This window comes from Miniopterus natalensis, chromosome 16 (genome assembly GCF_054644295.1).
Source record: "Miniopterus natalensis isolate mMinNat1 chromosome 16, mMinNat1.hap1, whole genome shotgun sequence".
NCBI lineage: Eukaryota > Metazoa > Chordata > Mammalia > Chiroptera > Miniopteridae > Miniopterus > Miniopterus natalensis.
The window spans coordinates 2,234,133-2,253,308 of NC_142096.1; the positions used below are offsets into that span (position 1 = coordinate 2,234,133).

The 19,176-nt window shown below is 46.9% G+C and overlaps 1 protein-coding gene across 1 annotated transcript in view; it reads left to right on the plus strand.

Annotated features, from left to right (window-relative positions):
• The window catches only part of SPIDR (scaffold protein involved in DNA repair), a 77,587-nt gene that overhangs the window by 23,967 nt on the left and 34,444 nt on the right, over window positions 1–19,176 (plus strand). Inside the window, exon 8 of the mRNA XM_087825257.1 lies at window positions 10,388–10,608. Coding sequence (XP_087681383.1) covers window positions 10,388–10,608 — 221 coding nt within the window. The remainder of the gene's footprint in view (window positions 1–10,387; window positions 10,609–19,176) is intronic.

Here is a 19,176-nt window from a genome sequence, read left to right on the forward strand (position 1 = left end):
GATAGTCGCCAGAAGGGAGGAGGGCTGAGTGGTCTGGGCGAAAGGGGTGAAGGGATTAAGAGATACACATGGACAGCCACCAAATATTCAGGGGGGATGTAAAGTACAGCATAGGGAATATAGCCAGTAATATTGTCATGACTAGGATGGTGCCAGGTGGACAGTAGACGTATTGTGGGGATCACATTATAAGGTATGTAAATGTCTAACCACTCTGCTATTCACCCGAAACTAGTATCGAAGGTCAACTATAATTAAAACGTTTTTTAAATTAATAAACAATTGTCTCTGCAGGGCAATACTTGGAATATACATTTGAATAGACTCACAGGTTATTTTTGCAGACGTTAGCGGGCAAGACAGAACTAGAGTGTTGGGTAGAACACTCAACTAGTGTGTTCTCAACTATCTCACATTCCTTTGGAAGACTGTTGAATTCTTATCTCCCTTATTACCTTAAAATCCTTTCCAGCTGTGTTTTAGCAACTGTCTTCTCTCTTTCACATACTTGTATTAGACTGTTGTGATATAGACACATGCTCCTGTGTCATCAGGATGACCTGATACGTAGGACCCTAGAACCATTTTTCTATTATACAAGTCCATGGATCAGCCTCTTGTTACATTTATTACTTTGTACCTTGTCATTTTTTTATATCAAGGATTATAATATTAAATATTCATCTTCCCGACTCATTTGATCAGTCAGAAAGCCAAGCATACATAAAGATTGCCTCCTTGTACTCGGGGGGTCATTAACACACTGGCTTAAGCACAAAAAGGAGTTGACTAGCACTCACGAGTTGAACGCCCCGGGAGAGTACTGTGCTTCAGCCGTGTTGGCTCTGAAAAGGTTGGTAGGTCTATCCATGTGGGAAGCCCCAGCTCAAAGTCTGATGAAAAGAGCGCTTTCTTTTATAATATTTTACTAGAAATCCTGAAACGATTTTCATTGGTCTGACTGAGACACGTACCCCTCCTTGAACTGGTTGCTGGGGGTCGAATACAGTCTATAGCACGGTGCTTGACACGTGGTCCTTTTCTTTTCAGACTTGTTTAACAGGCATCCTCACTGGGGTACTGAGAGAGGTTACCTGGAGGAGGAAGTGACTCTCCTGGTAAAAGGAAGTTAAAGGAGGAAACAGCTAGACCCCCAGCCCCCCGATCCTCAGTGTCGTGCACTTTCAGTGATGCCGCGCCCTCCCTAGTGAAAGCAAACTTTTCACTCCTTTCCCAGTTTTCTCTTGATAGCACCGTTGAGGAGTATCCAGACACACCACATGGGGCTTCATGTGTCCAGTGGGCATCTGTCCTGAATGTTGTTGACTTTATAGTCTCAAAAAATTGTAAGTACCCTTACGGTGAGAGCAAGACTTGGAAAAAGTTAATTCTGGACTATAAATTCCTAGGAAATAGAGAAAGCAGCCCTGGCTGTCCACTCATCCCAACATCCTCATAGTTGACCCGCCTTTGGAGGTGCTCTGTCTGGCAGGTGCAGGGCTGAGGGCTCACTGTATGAATCAGTTAGTATCCAAAGCGAGCCCCTGAGATAGAGTTGCTTTTCCTTATCCAGGTGAGGAAGTCATAGGTGAAGACGGGGTAGGTGAGGAAGTCCAGACCTGGCCTATCTCAGGTCCGTGCTCCTTTCGCTGGTCTGTACAGGCCTTCACGAGAGTGTCTGTTTGGGTGGGAGGAACTTAGGATAGAGAGGACAAGGAGGTAAGGGATCAGCAAAGTTAGAAATATTGATATAAACATGAGTTTTCTTTGGGAAAAATTAATTTTTCAATGTGTAGGTCTGTGCTGTGCACTTGAGACTGCGCTGATTGGAGTTGCAGAGGGCGTCAGGTTGCAAAGACCATGTTAGCTGTGGATCTGTGTGAGTAGGATGCCCTGAAATCTCATGACTTTTATAGGAAGATGGCAGATTGTCTTCTTAATTATTATTAATACATACTGGCAATCATTATACATGGTCGTCCTAGCTTCTCATTACAGTGAATTGACCACATACTCAAACACAGAGTTGAGAGAGTATTTTCTGGAGGTTGAGATAAAAAAATACCAAGTGTGACTGGGTGTCTGGAATGAAGAAGGGAAAGATGATCTTTTGTTTGGCTCAGAACCACCAAATAGCTTATTTGGAATCTTCCTTATAATTTCCTTTCTTAAATTTGGGGGTGGAGGGTATGTAATTATATCATGAGGAAGAGACAAAAGCAAAACAAAACAAAAAATCAGAGCCAAAAGTTAATCTGTTCATTTGATAGATGAATGTGAGTCTCCAATAGGTTTTTCTTAGATATGTGAAGGTTTTTGAAATTTGGATTTTAATTTTTTTAAATTTTAAAAATTTTGTCTTGAGTTAGAGTTGACATACAATATTATATTAATTTCAGGTGTACAACATAGTAAATCAACATTTCTATTGTGAGCTCTACATTTAATTTTGCCTATTTTTGGCAATATTTTGTGCCTTTTAAAATCTTGAGTGTCTGTGGGGACGTAGGGGATTTTTGACATAATATGAACTGTTTTTAAAATATGTGTGTTTATTTAAATTTACAAAATAGGAATGACCTGAGTGGAGGAAGTTCGTTAGTTTTGCAGTTCCGAGTCTTTAAAAAGTCATTTAAATTTTCCTAAACTCTCTGCTTCACCTTCATTTGCTGCCTTCCCGTGCTCGCAGCCCCCGCCTGGGGGGAGCCCTCGCTGCAGTTCCTGTTCTCAGCTTCCCCTTCCCTGGGGTCAGGGAGCCTCTCCGGGTCGCCGCCAGCTTCCCTCCAGCAGTAAAACCAGAAAGCCGCTCACAGCCTTGAGCTTTATTTTCCTTTCCTTTTACACCCTTAGCCCCATTGCAGTGCGACCGTAGTTTTTACCATGTTCCCTGTTGTCGCGAGCGAGAAGAATCCACGCGCATGTTCGTGGTGGGCTGTTCCCGTCGGGAGCCGGCTGTGGCCTTCCTCTGTCGGCTCTCGGAGCTGTGATTTCACGGCCCAGTGGCGACAGTTTCCGTGATCGGTTAAGTGGGAGTTAACCAAGGAGTAAAGAGTTCACATTTGACTTTCCCAGTGCCAAGTTATTTGATAATTTTTTGAAAATAATGACAGGACCTGGGAAATAGAGGAAGGGAAGATACTAAATACCAGACCCGACCCTCTGGCTAATGTGTGTGTCACACCTCAGGGCTTCGGTCTCACCTTTTCTACTTCATTCCTAGAAATAAATCATTGCTGTGAATTTTTCTCTATAAAAACCTGTGAAGTGAGCTTTGGTAATACAGAATTAGTGGTGCTTTCTCCATTTCTTTATACGTGGAATGAAAGATAGTTGTTACACAGTTTTAAGATTATTTTTACGTAGGCCTGAGGTTTAAACGGGTCTTTATTTTATTTTTTTAAATTTATTTTTATTGTTAGTGTTACAGATGTCCCCCATTTTCTCCCCTTTGCCCCCCCTCCACCCAGCTCCCACCCCAACCCTGGCCTTCTTTATTTATGTTTTCTATTGTAAATGATCCAAAAATAAGACTGCAGAGTTAGCCCATCCCAAATGAATTATAAAGTGGGTAAAACATATTTCCTGTTGAATTCCATCTGTGGCTTGATAAATAACAGTTCATTCATGTTTAATTGGAATCTCATTAATGACAAAAATTATCTGTATGTCAGGAATTTTTCTCAACACCTTTATTTTTCAGTTGATGTTACATTTATAAAAATAGAGATATTTAAATATTCCTGAATTTTCTCTTTACTTAGCTTTATGACCTTTTAAAAGCTGTTTTTTAGTGTGAATTTTGGACACCTTTTCCTGTTTTCTGAGCCAAAAATATTGCATCCAGTGCTCTGACATACAGTGTTTTAAGTGAGCAGCGTTTTCGATAAGGAAGATCTTGCTCTGTGGGTGCCCCGGTGGACGACGTCGCTGTGCTTGCTTGGCGGTCCTCCGTGCTCACGCCTGGGAAGCTGAGCCGGTGGCTCCTGTCGCAGTCAGCTTAGGCTCTCGTAGCGAAGCCGCACAGACGGCTGCCTTGAACAACAGCCATTTGTCCCTCACATCCAGAGGCTGGGGCTGAGGTTGGGATGCCAGCGTGGTCCAGTTTTGGAGAGAACGCTCTTCCTGACTCGTGGGCAGCTCCGTCTAGCTGTGTGCTCACGGGACCTCTGTGCGCAGGAGGAGAGCACGGTCTCTGGTGTCGCTGCTTGTAAGGACACAAATCCTTATGACCTCACTCTTAGTTACTTCCTTAGAAGCCCCATCTCTAAATACAACTACACTGGGGGTTAGGGCTTCAACATGAATTTAGGGGGGGACACAAACATTTAGTCTGTAACATTCCACCTCTGGCCCAAAATTCAAATCTTTCTCACATTCACACTACATTCATCCCATCACAACAGCCCCCAAAGCCCTAACTCGTTCCAGCATCAACTCTAACGTGTAAGTCGAAAGTCTGATCTAAATATCATCAAAATCAGATCTGGGGGACACAGCGGGTACTGTTCATCCTGTGGCAGAATTTCTCAGCAGCGTGAGCCTGTGAAACCAGACGAATTATGTGCTTCAGGGTACGGTGCCGGGACAGGTACTGAATAGACATTCCCATACAAAGCAAGCAGAAGGAAGGGGTGATGAATCCCAAGCAAGTCCCAAAGCTGCCAAAGCAATTGTTCTTGAATGAGAAGGCTCGGGAACAATCCTCTGGTTCAGTGCTCTGTGCGCCAGGTCCACTAGGGGTGGCGTGGTCACCCCTGTGCCTTTCACTCTTGTCGCTCTGGCTGTGTCCTCACATGGCCTTTCCTCTGCTCAGCAGAGAGAGGGGGAGCCTGTGGTGTCTCTTACAAGGGCACTAACCCTATCGGATCAGGGCCCCACCCTCACGACCTCGAGGATTCAGCCAGATTTCTTGGAGGCCCTGTCTCCAAATGCAGTCACCCTGAGGATAGAGCTTCAACATACGAATTTTGGGGGTGCACACATATTTAGTCTAGGGCACCCTTTCTTGTCCAGTTTTGTATAAACTTTGCCTTCCTGGTGCTTTTCCCTTGCTTGGATTTCTTAAACCTGGGGCCTCTGTGGCCCACTCCCCCTCTGCAGACTGCATGGCCCGCCCTGCGGAGCAGCTCCCGGGACGTGGGCAGCGCCGTGACCCTGCGACCCCGGGCTGGCAGGCCGCCTCGATTCTGATTGCCCTCATTTCTGTGGACTGCGATAAACGTTCCTGGTCGGCATTGTCTTGTCCTTTATTTTTGAGGGTTGGGTTTCAGATTTTTGTTTCATGCTTAGAATTATTGTGGCTTTTGGCAAAGAATATTTTAAACTGGGTGAAGGGCAAGAAAAAATGTGGATTCAAGAAGTGAGAGCACGATTGTTTACAGTGTGGTGAGCAGTGTGGTTAGAAATGTGTCTGCTCACCATTGCCAGATGACCGAAAGCCCGGGGGGGGGGGGGGGGGCGTGTGTTTTAAACAAAAGGTAGTTATGCTTTTTACAGTGTAAAGAAATGAGTGCTCCATAGTTTAGTTTTTCTGTATTATAATCTAGACCTAGAGTTAGAGCTGTGTGAATTTTATTGTGAAATTACATGAGATGAATTTGATGGCAGCTTAAAACATTTACTCAGAAACTAAAATTTTGATTTACCGCAAATCAATAGCAATGCAGTAATACAGTTAATAAGAGACTCACACATTGACTGTTCACTGGAACATAATATTGCTAGTATTTGGGAACCGTTGGTGAAACTTGGCATAGTTGTAACCTCTCAAAAGAAAAGAGTATAAATACGTACAAATAAATACAGTTTGCCTTTAGTGCACGTTAGAAACCGGTGTTACAACACAAACGGCGACCAGGCAAGACATCTCTCAGATTTGATTCAGGCGGGTATTGCTCCTGTGATTCTCCTTCGGAGCACCCCTTGAGTCACATTTAATGTGCACTCTCCAGGTACATGTCTAGCCCAGGTGAGGTGGGGAAGTAGATAAAACCATCCTTGTTTGCAGTGAAATCACGACCAGACAAATAGTCCCCCGAGTTCTTTACGTCAGTTTGCATTAGGGTCCATTAGGCGCATACGTATTTATTGGTACTGATGCAGGTAGCACAGCGTCCGTGGTTTAGTAGAGGAATTTATTTTTTCTTTGTGTTAAAATTTTTATAAAGAAGAGGTACGGTGATGGCATAAAGGAGTCATCTCTGCCTGATGGCAGAGGAGAGTCGTGCTCAGAGTTCCCCAGGGTGATGGTGACGAAACCCTTTCTTAAAGTATGGTCTCCTTTTCATCTCACTGTAGGGGTCATTTAAATTTATGTGAGTGGAGCTGTAGATGTGAGTTCAGAGCAGTGAGAAGTAGCAGGTAACAAAGGCATTTGTATACACTGCGAAGTAGTTTGGATTTTAGCCAGTGGATCGCCATTCAGGGGTTCACGTACAGGGTGGCCATCGTTAAATTCATCAAATTTACACCTGGAAAGATAACGCCGGTGGGCCTTATGAACAGTAGGTCAGAATGGTGAGGTATTTGAGGAGGTAAGTTAGGGCCAGGCCACTATAATAACTAAGAGGCATATTGATTTTAATATATCTGAAATGGATGTCTTGATGCCAGTATTTCCCCTGCCACCAGCCCCCTCCACATAAACAAAGACATCCACTCATCGAGAAGTTCCCATCTCGGTGAACATTAGCCCTGCTGTTCTACTTGCTCAGGTCAGAAATGCTGGAGTCACTCTTGACTCTTCTCTTACATCCTATGTACAGCCCATCAACAGGTATTGTCGGCTCTGTCCTAACAGTCTGTCTAGTTTCCAGCGTTTCTCACCGTCTCTGTCTCCACTGTCGGGGTCCAGGCTGTCATCTCTCCCCGATTGCCACACTGGTTGTCCAATGGTCTCCCTACTTCTTATCTTGAGCCTTTAGTCCATTCTCAACAGTGTAAATCATGTGCCTTCCCCGTTGTCTTCTCATTACGCTCGGAAGAAATTCACCAAGTCCACACAGCAGATGACCTGTCTTCTCCCAGCTTGTCACGTTCCCCACTGATCTCCTGTCAGCTGCCCCCAGACCCAGGCACACTGCATCTAATACTAACAAGAACGGGTGTGGACTTTTCTCTTAAAGAGTGGAATGAACTTTTGGGAAAAGCAAAGACTTATCATGGGAATGTTGAGACCACCAGAATACAGTCATATTTCCTTTGGTATTTGTGGGGGCCTAATTGAGCATAAGAATTATTATAGTCAAATCATTTGGCCTTGAGGTTAGGCATATCCCGAGGACTCCAGTCAGGCATTGAATTCTGTTTGTATAATTGTACTAATATAAATTCATTAATTATTTTTAACTCTTTGGCCAGAGAACAGATATATGGCATAGGTGATAGGACACGCTGAACATTAACCCTGACAATGAAAGTGGAATTAATTACGTGGAGTTAAAATTATGTGGCACAGTGGAAAGGAAGATGTAAAGTGTGTAAGCTCATTAGTTTACAGAGCTAGGAGTTCCCAGATGACTGTCAGAAGTTGGTAGAATAGAACATAGAGTTGATTAAAGATATTATTTAAAGTTTCACAAGCTGCTATCAGAATCACCCCAAATAAGACCACTTGGTACCAGATGCATAGATTATTTTCGGGCAGGGGAAGCTATAAAATACCTTTTTCAAAAGTACTGTGTGAAATGATTTTACCATGGTAGTTTGGAGTGAACGCAGCAATTATTAAGGACTGTGCTGCTGGTCACTCCTTAGTCACCAAGTGCTGCTGTTCACCCTGGAGTGACAGGACCATAAAGCATGTTTATTCTATAAGTTACTCAGTGCTAAGATCTTGAGCAGAATTTATAGTTACCGCACTATTGTCAGGATTTATCTTAAAAATCTTCAAAGAAACTGTAGTCAGTAGCACTCTGATTCATCTTAATAATACAGGTCTTTCTGTCGTGACACTGTTTATGTGTTTCTGCAGTGCCGGGCCTTCTGTCACATCTGTCAGGGTCTGTGGAACTGAGGGCTGGGGAAGACCACTGGAAACCTGCATCGCTCTTAGTCAGGGCTGCACAAGGGGATGGCCCCTGAGGTGAGAGCCTGCTGCTTGGGCAGGCAGCCGGGCCGGGCTGGGGCTGCACGGCCTCCGTGACAGCTGCTCCAGCACCGGGAGCCTGTGCTCAGCTGGCCACTCGGTTTCCAGGACAGGGTGACCCTCACGCTCTGGGCAGCAGCTGCTGCAGTGCGCGACTGGTGAGGTGGTGAGCCTGGTACACACTTGAGGATGAGGCCTGAGTTTTAAAAATTCTTAAGATATGTCCAGAAATGCCCCTGTGTCTAATGCAGCTCATAACCCAGGGCTCCCCCCTTTGCTGCTGAGGACTTGATGTCCCACCACTGCCCTGCCAGGTGGAGAGCGTGTGCGCCCAGGAGACCTCTGCTGCGCGGACCCCTTTTCCCCTTTGCCAGCTGAAGACGGGCTACGGCTTATGAAGGGAGGCCCTGCCGCGGGGGAGCGTTCATCCTGCTCCGCTCCCTCGTGCCTCTGCCCTCCCCCACGCTGGCTGGCGGGGCGTTGCGCGGGCCGGTCCGTTTCCTTCCTCATCTTAAGCTGTAGAAGCAGGGTGGGTGTAAGCCTCGGAGCCCAAGCCCGAGCCCTTGGGGAGGTGCGGGAGCCTTGCTTACTAAGGGGGCACATGCGGTAGAGGGGGCAGGGAATTGGGGTTGCGGGGAAATGACCCAAAAAACCTAGGGAAGAAAGAAATGGAAACAAAATTAAACTGTTATAACTAAACACTTGGTGGTATTTAAAAAGTTTTATTATTTAGCCCTAACCAGCTGGCTAAAGGGATAAAGAAACTCCTATTTTTGTCTGTTGTTAGCAAGACACTGTACTGGACACTTACCATTTTTAAAATCTCTTTTAATTCTATTTTTTTCTGGAACAAAGTTAAATTTCTGGTTTGGAGATTATGAACCACCCAAAGGCAAGAATCTCGTTGTGTTTATTTTCTTTATGCATCCAGGGGGGTAGATTGACTGGAGATGAGCAGTATTCTTCCCTCGCCCCCCACCCCCACCCCCGCTCTTGCACAGCGTCTGTGGTGGATTTTACTCTGTTAATTTACATCAGCCAGAACTGTTCTTTGCTGGAATTCAGCTCCCTGCATGGTTGGAGGTCAGTGTCCACAAGAGACGTTTTGAGAGATGGAAGCGAGGGAGCAGCAGCGATGCTCCTCCGCCCCAGAGCTGCTCCGACGCTGGGCCAGGTCACGTCTAACGCGTGAGGAGCCCCAGCATCCCTCAGACCGCCCGCTGTGGAAGGTGGAGGCTGCAGGCAGTAGGAGTGTGGGGTGTGGCAGGTCCAGACTCTCCTCCCACTACACACACCCTCCCTTTTCATTGGGGTGACACTGGTTAACAACATTATGCAGGTTTCAGGTGCACAGTTCCACAAAACCTCACCTGGACACTCTGTTCTGTGTTCACCGCCCAAGTCAAGTCTCCGTCCATCACCACTTGTCCCTCCTGCACCCTCCTCCACCTTCCTCCACTCCTCCTCCCCCAGCAGTCACCACACGGTTGTCATGTCCATGAGATTTCTCTCTCTCCCCTTTTTTGGCTATTTCCCTCCACTGCCCACATCCAGCTCCCACCCCTGACAGCTGTCAGCCTGCTTTCTGTCTGAGAGTCTGTCAGTACTTTGCTTGTTAGTTCATTCTGTTCATTAGATTCCACATATGGGTGGAATCATATGGTGCTTGCCCTGGCCAGCGTAGCTCAGTTGGTGGTGTAACCAAAGCTAAGGTTCAACTACCTGCTGCCACGGCAGCCAAACTCATGAGACAGGTGTGGGTGAAAAAAGGAAAGAGGTTTATTTGAGTGCTGGCATCTCGAGAAGATGGGGGACTATTATCCAAAGCTCATCTCAGAATCTCCGTGCAAGAGGCAGAGTGGAAGCAGAACAAAATCGGGAGGAGGCACCATGGACGTGCTGGCACTGCCCTCGCTGTCCCAGTATGGATCTTTAGGCAACCTATTGATGTTTCTCTCTCACGTGGATGTTTTTCTCTCTCTCTCTCCCCTTCTCCCTAAAAATCAATGAAAATGTCCTCAGGTGAGGATTAAAAATACTAATAATATGCTACTCGCCTTCCTTTGGCTTATTTCACTTAGCATAATGCTCTCCAGATTCACCCACGCAGTCACAGAGGGTATGGTTTTTTAATAAAGATGTTACAATTAGCACGTTACAGGCTGGGTTTACTCTGCAAAGTGTTCAGACCATCCTCTCCAGGTGAAGACAGCTGCCTGAGCATGATCCTTTTGTTCACGTCACTGTTCACATTGGACCACATCTTTCAGACTTTATTTTTCCTTCCGTTCTTGTCTTTACCTTTCAGGTAGCAGATCTGGTGTGTTAATTGTGAAAATTCTAGAGCTGCACGAAGAATGTGCCCTTCAAGTTGCCACTTGTGAGCAGTTAGTGGGACTACCGGCTGACAGCCCTTCCCAAGGGGAGGCCTCTGGGACTGGCCTGAAGGTTCTTTTCAGCAAGGAGACTGCTCGAGATCTCAGGGGATGTCCCCAAGATATCATCCAGATCTACCCACCCTGGTGAGTCTGTCTCAAGGCACTTGTCTCAGAAATGTTATCAGGAACCTTTTCGTCACTTTATTATAGAGAAATGCCAGGGGAAGGAAGCCAGGATGTTATGTAGATGTTATGTAACAGAAGCACTGAGTTGTCTCTGACGGCTTGCTTGTCGGGTTTGATCTAAGGAGCATAAATGGTCATTAGTGGATTAGAAAAATTATTTTTAGGATGCCATTTTTGCTCTCTTATGCACAGGATATTAATTTTTACCACACACAAATAAAGGAAGTCTTGCCTGGCTGGCATGGCTCAGTGGTTCAGCGTTGACTTATGAACCAGGAGATTGAGGTTCGATTCCTGGTTGGGGCGCGTGCCCAGGTTGCGGGCTCCTCGATCCCCAGCAGGGGGCGTGCAGGAGGGAGCTGATCCATGACTTTCTCTCGTCATTGATGTTTCTCTCTCTCCCTTGCTCTCTCTGAAATCAATAAAGACACTAAAAAAAAGAAAATCAAACTGTTTTGAGAGAACGAACCAGTAGCCTTGTTTAAAAAACTATTAACTTGATCAGCAATTTTTAAAAGTTTCTTTTGTCTTTTTACTGTGTCTGTGGCAAGTGATCATGAGTCTCTAGCTAAAGTCACCCATTAAGGCTGAGGGTATCAGAGGACAACTTGCTTTATTTTATTTTATTTGTACTTTAATTTTAATACATTTTTTTAAACATTACATACAGGACCATACACGGAGCATATATATACGTTTCAATGAATAATTACAAAGTGAATAGTAATTCCTGTCCAGTCCAAGAAGTAGCCTGCAGTGGTACCCGGGACCGCCCCCTTCCCTGCCCCTGCCACCCCCTCCCTCCCCCTGCCCCTCCAGGTGGCCATGATCCCAGCTTCTGGTGCAGTGGGCTCCTCTGAGTGTTTGATAATTTCACATAGGTGCAATCATGCAGGGTGCTCTCTCTCCCACTGGTCTACTTTCTCTCAACATTATGCCTGTGAGACTCATCAATTTTGTTGCATTTAGCTATTTGTTCATTTTCATTGCTATATAGTTTTCCATTATATTAGTTTATGCAATTAATTCATCTGTTCATTTGTTGACATAGTTAGGATATTGTGGGTAACGCTGTGATGACCAACTGCCATTCTGCAGCATACCAAAAAATATATTTTTTTGCCGATCTGACCAAAAAAAAAGGTATAATTTTGATTCACTCACATCGTATGGCTATTGTTGTGTTGGCTGTTGTTGTTTTATTTGACAGCCTCAGGGAAAAGAGGTCAGTGCCCCAGCTAATAGTCAGGTGTTGCAGGTTTTAACAATTCCTGCAGCTCACGGTGGAAAATCGCAGGCCTGGGTGATTGGTAAGCTGATGGTTGTTGGTAAATCATTTCTCCTTGTTTTCCTTCCAAGTAACAAACGAACAAAAAAGCAGTTTTGAAGATTAACAGTAAATACGCCTTAAAAAGCCCCCTCCTTTTTTTAAAATATCCATCTTTAAAGCATCACACTGGGGCGTCCTCAGTGTGACTTAGTGCAGGCTCGGCGGCCTCTGCTGAAGGGCCTGCTGGCGGCTGGGGTTTCCCGCTGCCGACCGCGGGGAGGAATGCGGCGCTGACGTCACAGCCGCTCCTGGGAATGTTTTACATTCCTCTTCCTGGCAGTGGTCAGGTGGCTTCCAGCAAGAGCGAAGACAACAGCTTCCAAAGCAGGAAGAGAGGAGGGAAAGAACAGTTTATAACCCAGCCCTGTGGAGGAGGCGCTTTTATTCTGAGCCAAACTGAAATTAGAGTCAGATGTCCTGCGTTCTGATACTGCACGAATGTTAAATACATCCATTAATGGCTGTAATAGCCGAGCTGCTTGGTTTTCTACTGAACCTAAATTTTGAAACTCTAAGGATTATGGAAAACAACTTGCAGCTGACATTTTTGCTCTGAAAAGCAGCTTTCTGAGTGTAAAACGAAGGAAAGGGACACTTATGCATAGATGCTCCAGTTAACGGGCAGGCTTTTGTTAAGGTCTGTGAATCTCCTAAAAATTCACTTCTGTCACCTAAAGTCTCTGTGGCCTGCTAATATATTTTGTGCTAATCAAATAACTTCATTAATTGAGGGGAAGCTTGACTTCAATGCAAGGTTTATGCAAATTAAACTGTTTGCCACCGAAGTTCTTTTTCTCAAAACAGTTCCATTTCTATTGTTACTTCTGCATGTTACATTACTGGCCAAGCCGAAGAGTTGAAACAAAACTTAGCAGACTCTTCGTATAATGAACACGGGTTTTGCCAAAGGCATGGGACTCTGCAACAGTGTGTGCTGCAGAAAGTTGGACAGTAACTGAATCAAACTTTAAACTCAATTTGTGTTTTCCTTCTGGCCACTGAAGTACCTTTAATCAGATTTATTATATTGGCTTAGCAAATCACGATTTATATGTTTGCGCATTTTTGAATAAAATATTTTACTCCGCCCTGGCCAGTGTGGCTCAGTGGTTACAGCGAAGGGTTGGATTTGACTCCCGGTCAAGGGCCCGTACCTGGGTTGCAGTTTGATCCCTTGCCCTGGTTGGGGCGTATGCAGGAGGCAACCAATCGCCGTGTGTCTCTCGCATCGATGTTTTTCTCTCCCTCCCTCCCTCTCCCCCTCTGGTGCACAGGGCGCCAGCCCACCAGCTGAGCCACACCGGCCACGGCTCCCTTCATCACCTTATAGGAGGAAGAGTCAGAGCTGATGTCTGCCGCCTGTCGGTATTCATTTGGTTCTCATGCAGAATTTCAGCCAGACGTTAACAAGACTCTTCTTTGCTGGTATTTAGAGAACATACAGTTAAAAAAACAGAGAGCAATACTCACATTCTGAAATATCAGTTTCATTCTGCTAATAATTCCTCATGAGCACCTTGCAACATAGGTCAAGGATTTCTTCTTCGTCTTTTAGAAAAAGACAACACTTGACAGGCAGGAAGGTTAAGTGACCCTGTGCTTGCTGGTGGAGAGCTTGCCAGGCGACCACGCCAGTGACTGGCTCAGGGGCAGGCTGAGCCTCGAGAGCGGGGCTCCGCTTCCCACCGCGGGGCTGTGTTGGGAGCAAGTTCCTGTGTTCTCCCTTTGCCGGCCTTCCAGAAAAACAGAAAGCAGTTTAAAATGGTGTTCTACCCTTCAGCTTTACCACTGCGCCTTCAAGGAGTGCTCCACGGATTATGGACACATATTCCTTGCTCTGGTCTTCAGCCCCTCCCTGCCTTTACACGGAGCAGCGCCCAGCCCTGGCCCGCACAGGCCCGCACAGAGCAGCGACTCATAGGTGCTTGTGAAGCCGACCGGTGCATACATTTGGAATATATCACCTTTATGAGACCAGAGATGTGTTTAGAAGGTGAACTTTTGTTATAGAAAGTCCCTCTCCTCCAAATCTAGCAATTGTTTCCATTCCAAATGAATGAAAAAGATCTCAATCGGTAGCGTCAGATTCAGGTGCTGTAACAAATGTAAAGTGCCCAGGACAGAACCAGGTGACCTAAAGGCATCACATCCTACTTTTCCTCTCAGCTCCCTCAGCTAATACTTAAAGTTTTTAGTAAATTGTTATTAGATTCAGGGACTTCTGATCATAGACATAAAAGATGTGATACCAGAGCCCCTTTCCTGGACGAGTCCTAAATACAGGCACCACCATGACTAACATGTCACAGAGCCCACAGCCGGCACCATCCCACAGGGCCCAGCGTGGGGCAGGAAGCAGAGGAGACAGCAGGTGACTCTAACAAAACGATCTGCTTCCCAAATTCTCACAGACTGTAGAAAACACGTTGACACCCCCCCAACTCTGGAACTTGTACCAACTTGAAAGCTGTTATCAAGGATCGAATCCCAAGCAATCTAATAGTCTCTCCTCCATCCCACCCTGCATCTAAAAATAAAACGGTACATTACAGCGGCTTATTCCGCCTGCTGCGGCCGAGGGCTCAGCCACCCCCTCAAGCCCACGTTCACCGCGACTCGGCCCCTCCCCAGTGCTCACCCCTCAGCGGCGGAGCCAGCTCCCCAGCTCGGCGGGCAACGGGCAGTGTCCACACACTGCCCTCGCCTCGAGAGCGGCAGGTGCTCAAACTGCTGTTATGTCAAAATGAGTAAAAAGCTACTGAAAGACACCTGTTAAAAAAAGGGAATATTTTTCCTCCTCACCTGAGGATCTTTTTCCAGCTAATCAATTTATCGTTTACTTCCCACTGAAAGGGGTACACGCACAGGGTGTTTAATGCGAATTGAACAAAACTTGAACTGTTGGATTTGATGCTTGTATCGTGCAAGCTCCAAGAAGCCTGGCTCAAGAATGTTTGGTTTGTTTATTTTAAAATTTAAGATCCAGAATATTTGTATCCTGGATTTTTACTTAGTCTCTTGGCTGCTTCCTACCTCTCTCAGTCTAATCTTTGGCAACCCAAGATAGTGTGTTAAAAGATGACATGAAAATTCTTAACTTGTTCCTTTAAAAAGGTGCTAATCATGTATATATATATATATATATATTTTAATGTTTTTTAATAATCTGATAGAGGAAGGGGGAGGGAGAAAGAGAAACATCGATGAGAGAGAAACTTCGTATCGATCGGCTGCTCCTGCAGGCCCCCTGTTGGGGATCGAGCCTGCAACCCGGGCCTGTGCCCTGGCCAGGAATCGAACCAGTGACCTCTGGTTCCTGGGTCGACGCTCAGCCACTGAGCCACACCGGCAGGGCAAAGCTCATCATATTTAATGTTTTGTGTAGGCATTTCATTTAATCTCTAACAGAAGCATAAGGGAGGCATTAATACCTTAAGTTTAGATAGGGACACTGAAGTCAGGGAGATTTAATAGTTTGCTAAATATCTCAGCACCAGTGGGATCACGGAGCTGTGTGACCCTGCACTTGTCTGACTCCAGGGTGATACTCTAGTTGCCTGGCTTCAGAGCGGGGTCCGAGCTTTGTCACGGGCTTGCTTTAGTGTTCAGCACACAGGTGAGTTGGGAATGCCGTGTCTTCTTGGCTCTGCAGTAGTCTCCTGGTCATCCTGAGGGAATTTAAACAAACTAGAGGGGGCTCAAAGGATTTTGCAGGGACCAGGCTGCAGAGCTGTGGCTTTGCTGTGTGGGCACAGCTTTACCTGTCCCGCAGGGCACTGCAGCTTCCATATAAACCTGGACGTGGCCTTGCTCTGAAGAAAAGTGAAAAGGCCTTACTTCTTCAGAAGAGAACCCATGGTTGGCATTTTAAGAATGAGTGTTGGGTCCTAGGTGTCTGCCAGCAGGGAGGCCTGTAACCAGAGGCAAACCGATAGAGTCCTCTTAGCCACCAGAAGCCGGCCTGTGTCTAGAAGGATGGCCCAAGGAAGGGTAGAGGGAACGCTGCTCAGTCTCACTGCAGAGATTTGACTGAAGTTGCTCTGACAAACTAATAGTAACTAGGTTTCACATCTCTTTCCTCACTACTTTCTCCTTAAAAACAAGTAATTAAAACCAGAAATTTCTGCCTCAAGTATTATGCAATGTGCGTTGCTGTAAATGGAGAAAATACAGAACCAGCAAGGAGGATTTTAGAAAAAAACACCCAAAACACCCAGGCGTTTTGTGTCCTTACAAAAGAGGTCCATTTCCTGTATGGACAGATTCCAGTCTGTTTTGTAGACGGAAATCTAATTGAATCAGCAAGATACAGCAATACTTTGTGTTCAAGGAGGGATGTTCCTAGTTCTTAGAACTATTTGAGCAGCAGCCCGGCAAGTGTTGCCCAGTGGTTGAGCGTCCACTCATGAACCAGGAGGTCACTGGTTGGATTCGGTCGGGGCACGTGCCTGGGTTGCAGGCTCCTCGATCCCCAGCGGGGGGCGTGCGGGAGGCAGCCAGTCAGTGACTCCTCATTGATGTTTCTCTCTCTCCCTCGCTCTCAAATCAGTTTTTAAAAGTGTCACTTTAATATTTGAGATGTTTAGAAATGACTCGGTATAGCCTCCAATTTAAATTACCCAGAATTTACATCAATACCAGCTGCCGTCCGGTGCTTCTGTCCTTGGCTTGGGTGCTAATGTCCCATGTTACTCAGTGATGCCGGTCACATTGGGTCCACGCTGTAAATACGATCGCACCTGGGTTTGCCACTCTCTCTTTCTCTTTATTACATGGTGATAGTGATAACAGCATGAGCAGCGCTGTCTCCCCAGCAGGCGCCGACTTCCTCGGAAACAGGAGCGTGCCACACAGCAGTACCTCACCCGCGTCTCCCGGTGAAATGTTCCTCTTCGAGAGCTGTTGTGAGGTCTGCACAGCACCGGGGGCCCCTCTGTGTCCCTGTCTCTGGGAGGAGATGGGCCTTGGTCTGCATCCCCTGAGGGAACAGCGATGCCTGCCCCGAGTGCCGCGGAGCCTCGGGCATGGCTCCCTGTACCGGTCTGGGTCACAGTCCTGGACTCCCAGCCCCGAAAAGTACCTTCTGGACCAGTTCATTGGAATCGACGCCTGAATAGAATTACCTCTATTTTACTTGGTAAATCGGGCAGCTCTGCACCTAAGAACTCATAAAATAATGTCATCGTGGGATGACCAGTGTTCCCTCTTTAGGAATCTCCCGAACCTCTAAAGTCAGGAAGACTTTACTTCATAATTATTTCTGCCGCGCTCTCCTCCCATCCATCCAAATTAAAATGTTTGCCATGGACACGTAGCTCACTGTTCCTGCTCCTGGCAGCACTCCCCGTGGGCTGCTGTCGTCCCAGTGCATGTTGGTGAGGCTCGGACACGGGCCAGGCCCTGACTTCTGAGCCCCTCTCCTCACCCTGCTCGCTCCCCACCCCCAGCGGCAACCACCGACTCAGGATGCGCATGTGTCCCTTCTCACGGATGTCCCTGGCAGCTAGCTGCAGGCACGTAAACCCTCTGGCACGGTTCAGGGGCGCTAGGGCCAGAGTGCGACTCTCCTGCGCCTCTCGGATCTCAGGGAGCTGTCCTTAAGTTCTTCAGGTGGCCCAGAGAAGAGGAGGGGGCTGGTGGCGCCCGATGTGAGAGGGGTCAGAGGCTGGAAGGGAGCAGGGAGAATTCAGTACTTTCAGTACCTTCTCAAACTTGAACAGTCAGAACCCAAAGAGAAAGTGCAGAGCTCAGGATTCCCACCAAGGGGGCGGCTGTGGGAACTCAGACATTTCTTCCACGGCGTTGCTGATTCCATTTAATAATGAAAGTTAGGAGTTTCTTGTGGACTTTTTACAGAAGGAAGCTTTCATTTCTGAAAGACCCAATTAAAGGTGTCAGGGCCGTGCTGTGAATTAGGGATGACACGCCCTGTTTTGAATTGGATTTCCTGCTAGTTCTGATCGGAGGCTTTCTTCCCGGACAAGGGTGAATTCAGCTCCAGCGTTTGCTTGTAAAACTGAATCCAGTCATTGTATTTGCAGCTTGGCTCGCTGCCTGGTGTTAAAGTACAGAGCAAACTGCAGCTCTCGCTGCCTGTGACTCTGCGTTCTCCGAACGAGCAGGGAAAGGAGAGGGGAAAACCCAGGGGGTGACTGAGTTCACTCGCTCACCCTGCCGGGGGCAGCTGTTTGCGGCCTTGTCATCACATGACTGGAGAATCCTGATATTCCAGTTACTGGAATCAGGGACAGCCTTAAAAAAAATAGACCTGTCTCTCTGTGTGGTTCTAGCTTTAGCACTAGCAGCTGAATAAGCCCACTTTGCTACCAAGTACAAGTTAAAAATGGGAGATTTTACGTTTCTCCCTTTTTTCTAAGTTTCGTGCATAAAGAAGGAACTTCTGTGAGGAGCGGTCACCGCGCGGGATGTGGCGCTGTTGGCTGGTGCAGCCTGGCTGTGCCCCTGATTGGTGCCCCGAGCCCGTCCTGCAGGCTGCCTGCTGGGCTTGCAGGTAAGAGCTGCAGGGCTCGCCCCTCTCCCTGGAGTAATAGAAGATGTGGTTCAGGTGCTCAGTGTGCCTCCAGGCACCCCCACGGGGACACCTGACGAAGCCTAGCAGGTGTGGATTAGGAAGGGTTGTGTCTTCATTAAATGTGAGGGGTCCAGGTGCATAGAATGGCGCCAGCCTGAGTTCCCTTAGGAGTAACGTATTCAACATGATTCCCCAGCCCTGCCGGTGTGGCTCAGTGGTTTGAGCATCGGCCCGTGGACTGAAAGGTCTTGGGTTCGATCCAGCCAAGGGCACGTACCTCGGTTGCAGGCTCAGTCCTCAGCCCTGGTCAGGGCGTGTGCGGGAGGCAACCGATCAATGTCTCTCCCACATCGATGTTTCTCCCTCTCTCCCCCACTCTCTGAAAAGCAATGGGAAAAATATCCCCTGGTGAGGGTTAAATTATAAAATAAAGTGATTCACCTAATTAGACTTGGAGTCTCTCACTTTGGAGAAGAGATGGAAAGGAGGCTGGCGGGCTGGCTGTACCCAGGGTCTGCGTGCGACACGGAACTGGAATAACCCTGAAATGAGGAGGCGCGTGGCAGTGACCGCCGAGGGCCGTGGCACCGTCCTGCCCTATTGCATGTGTACCTCTTGCTGCTGGTTCTGTTATTTAATCCTAATCTGGCCCATTGCATTAGTG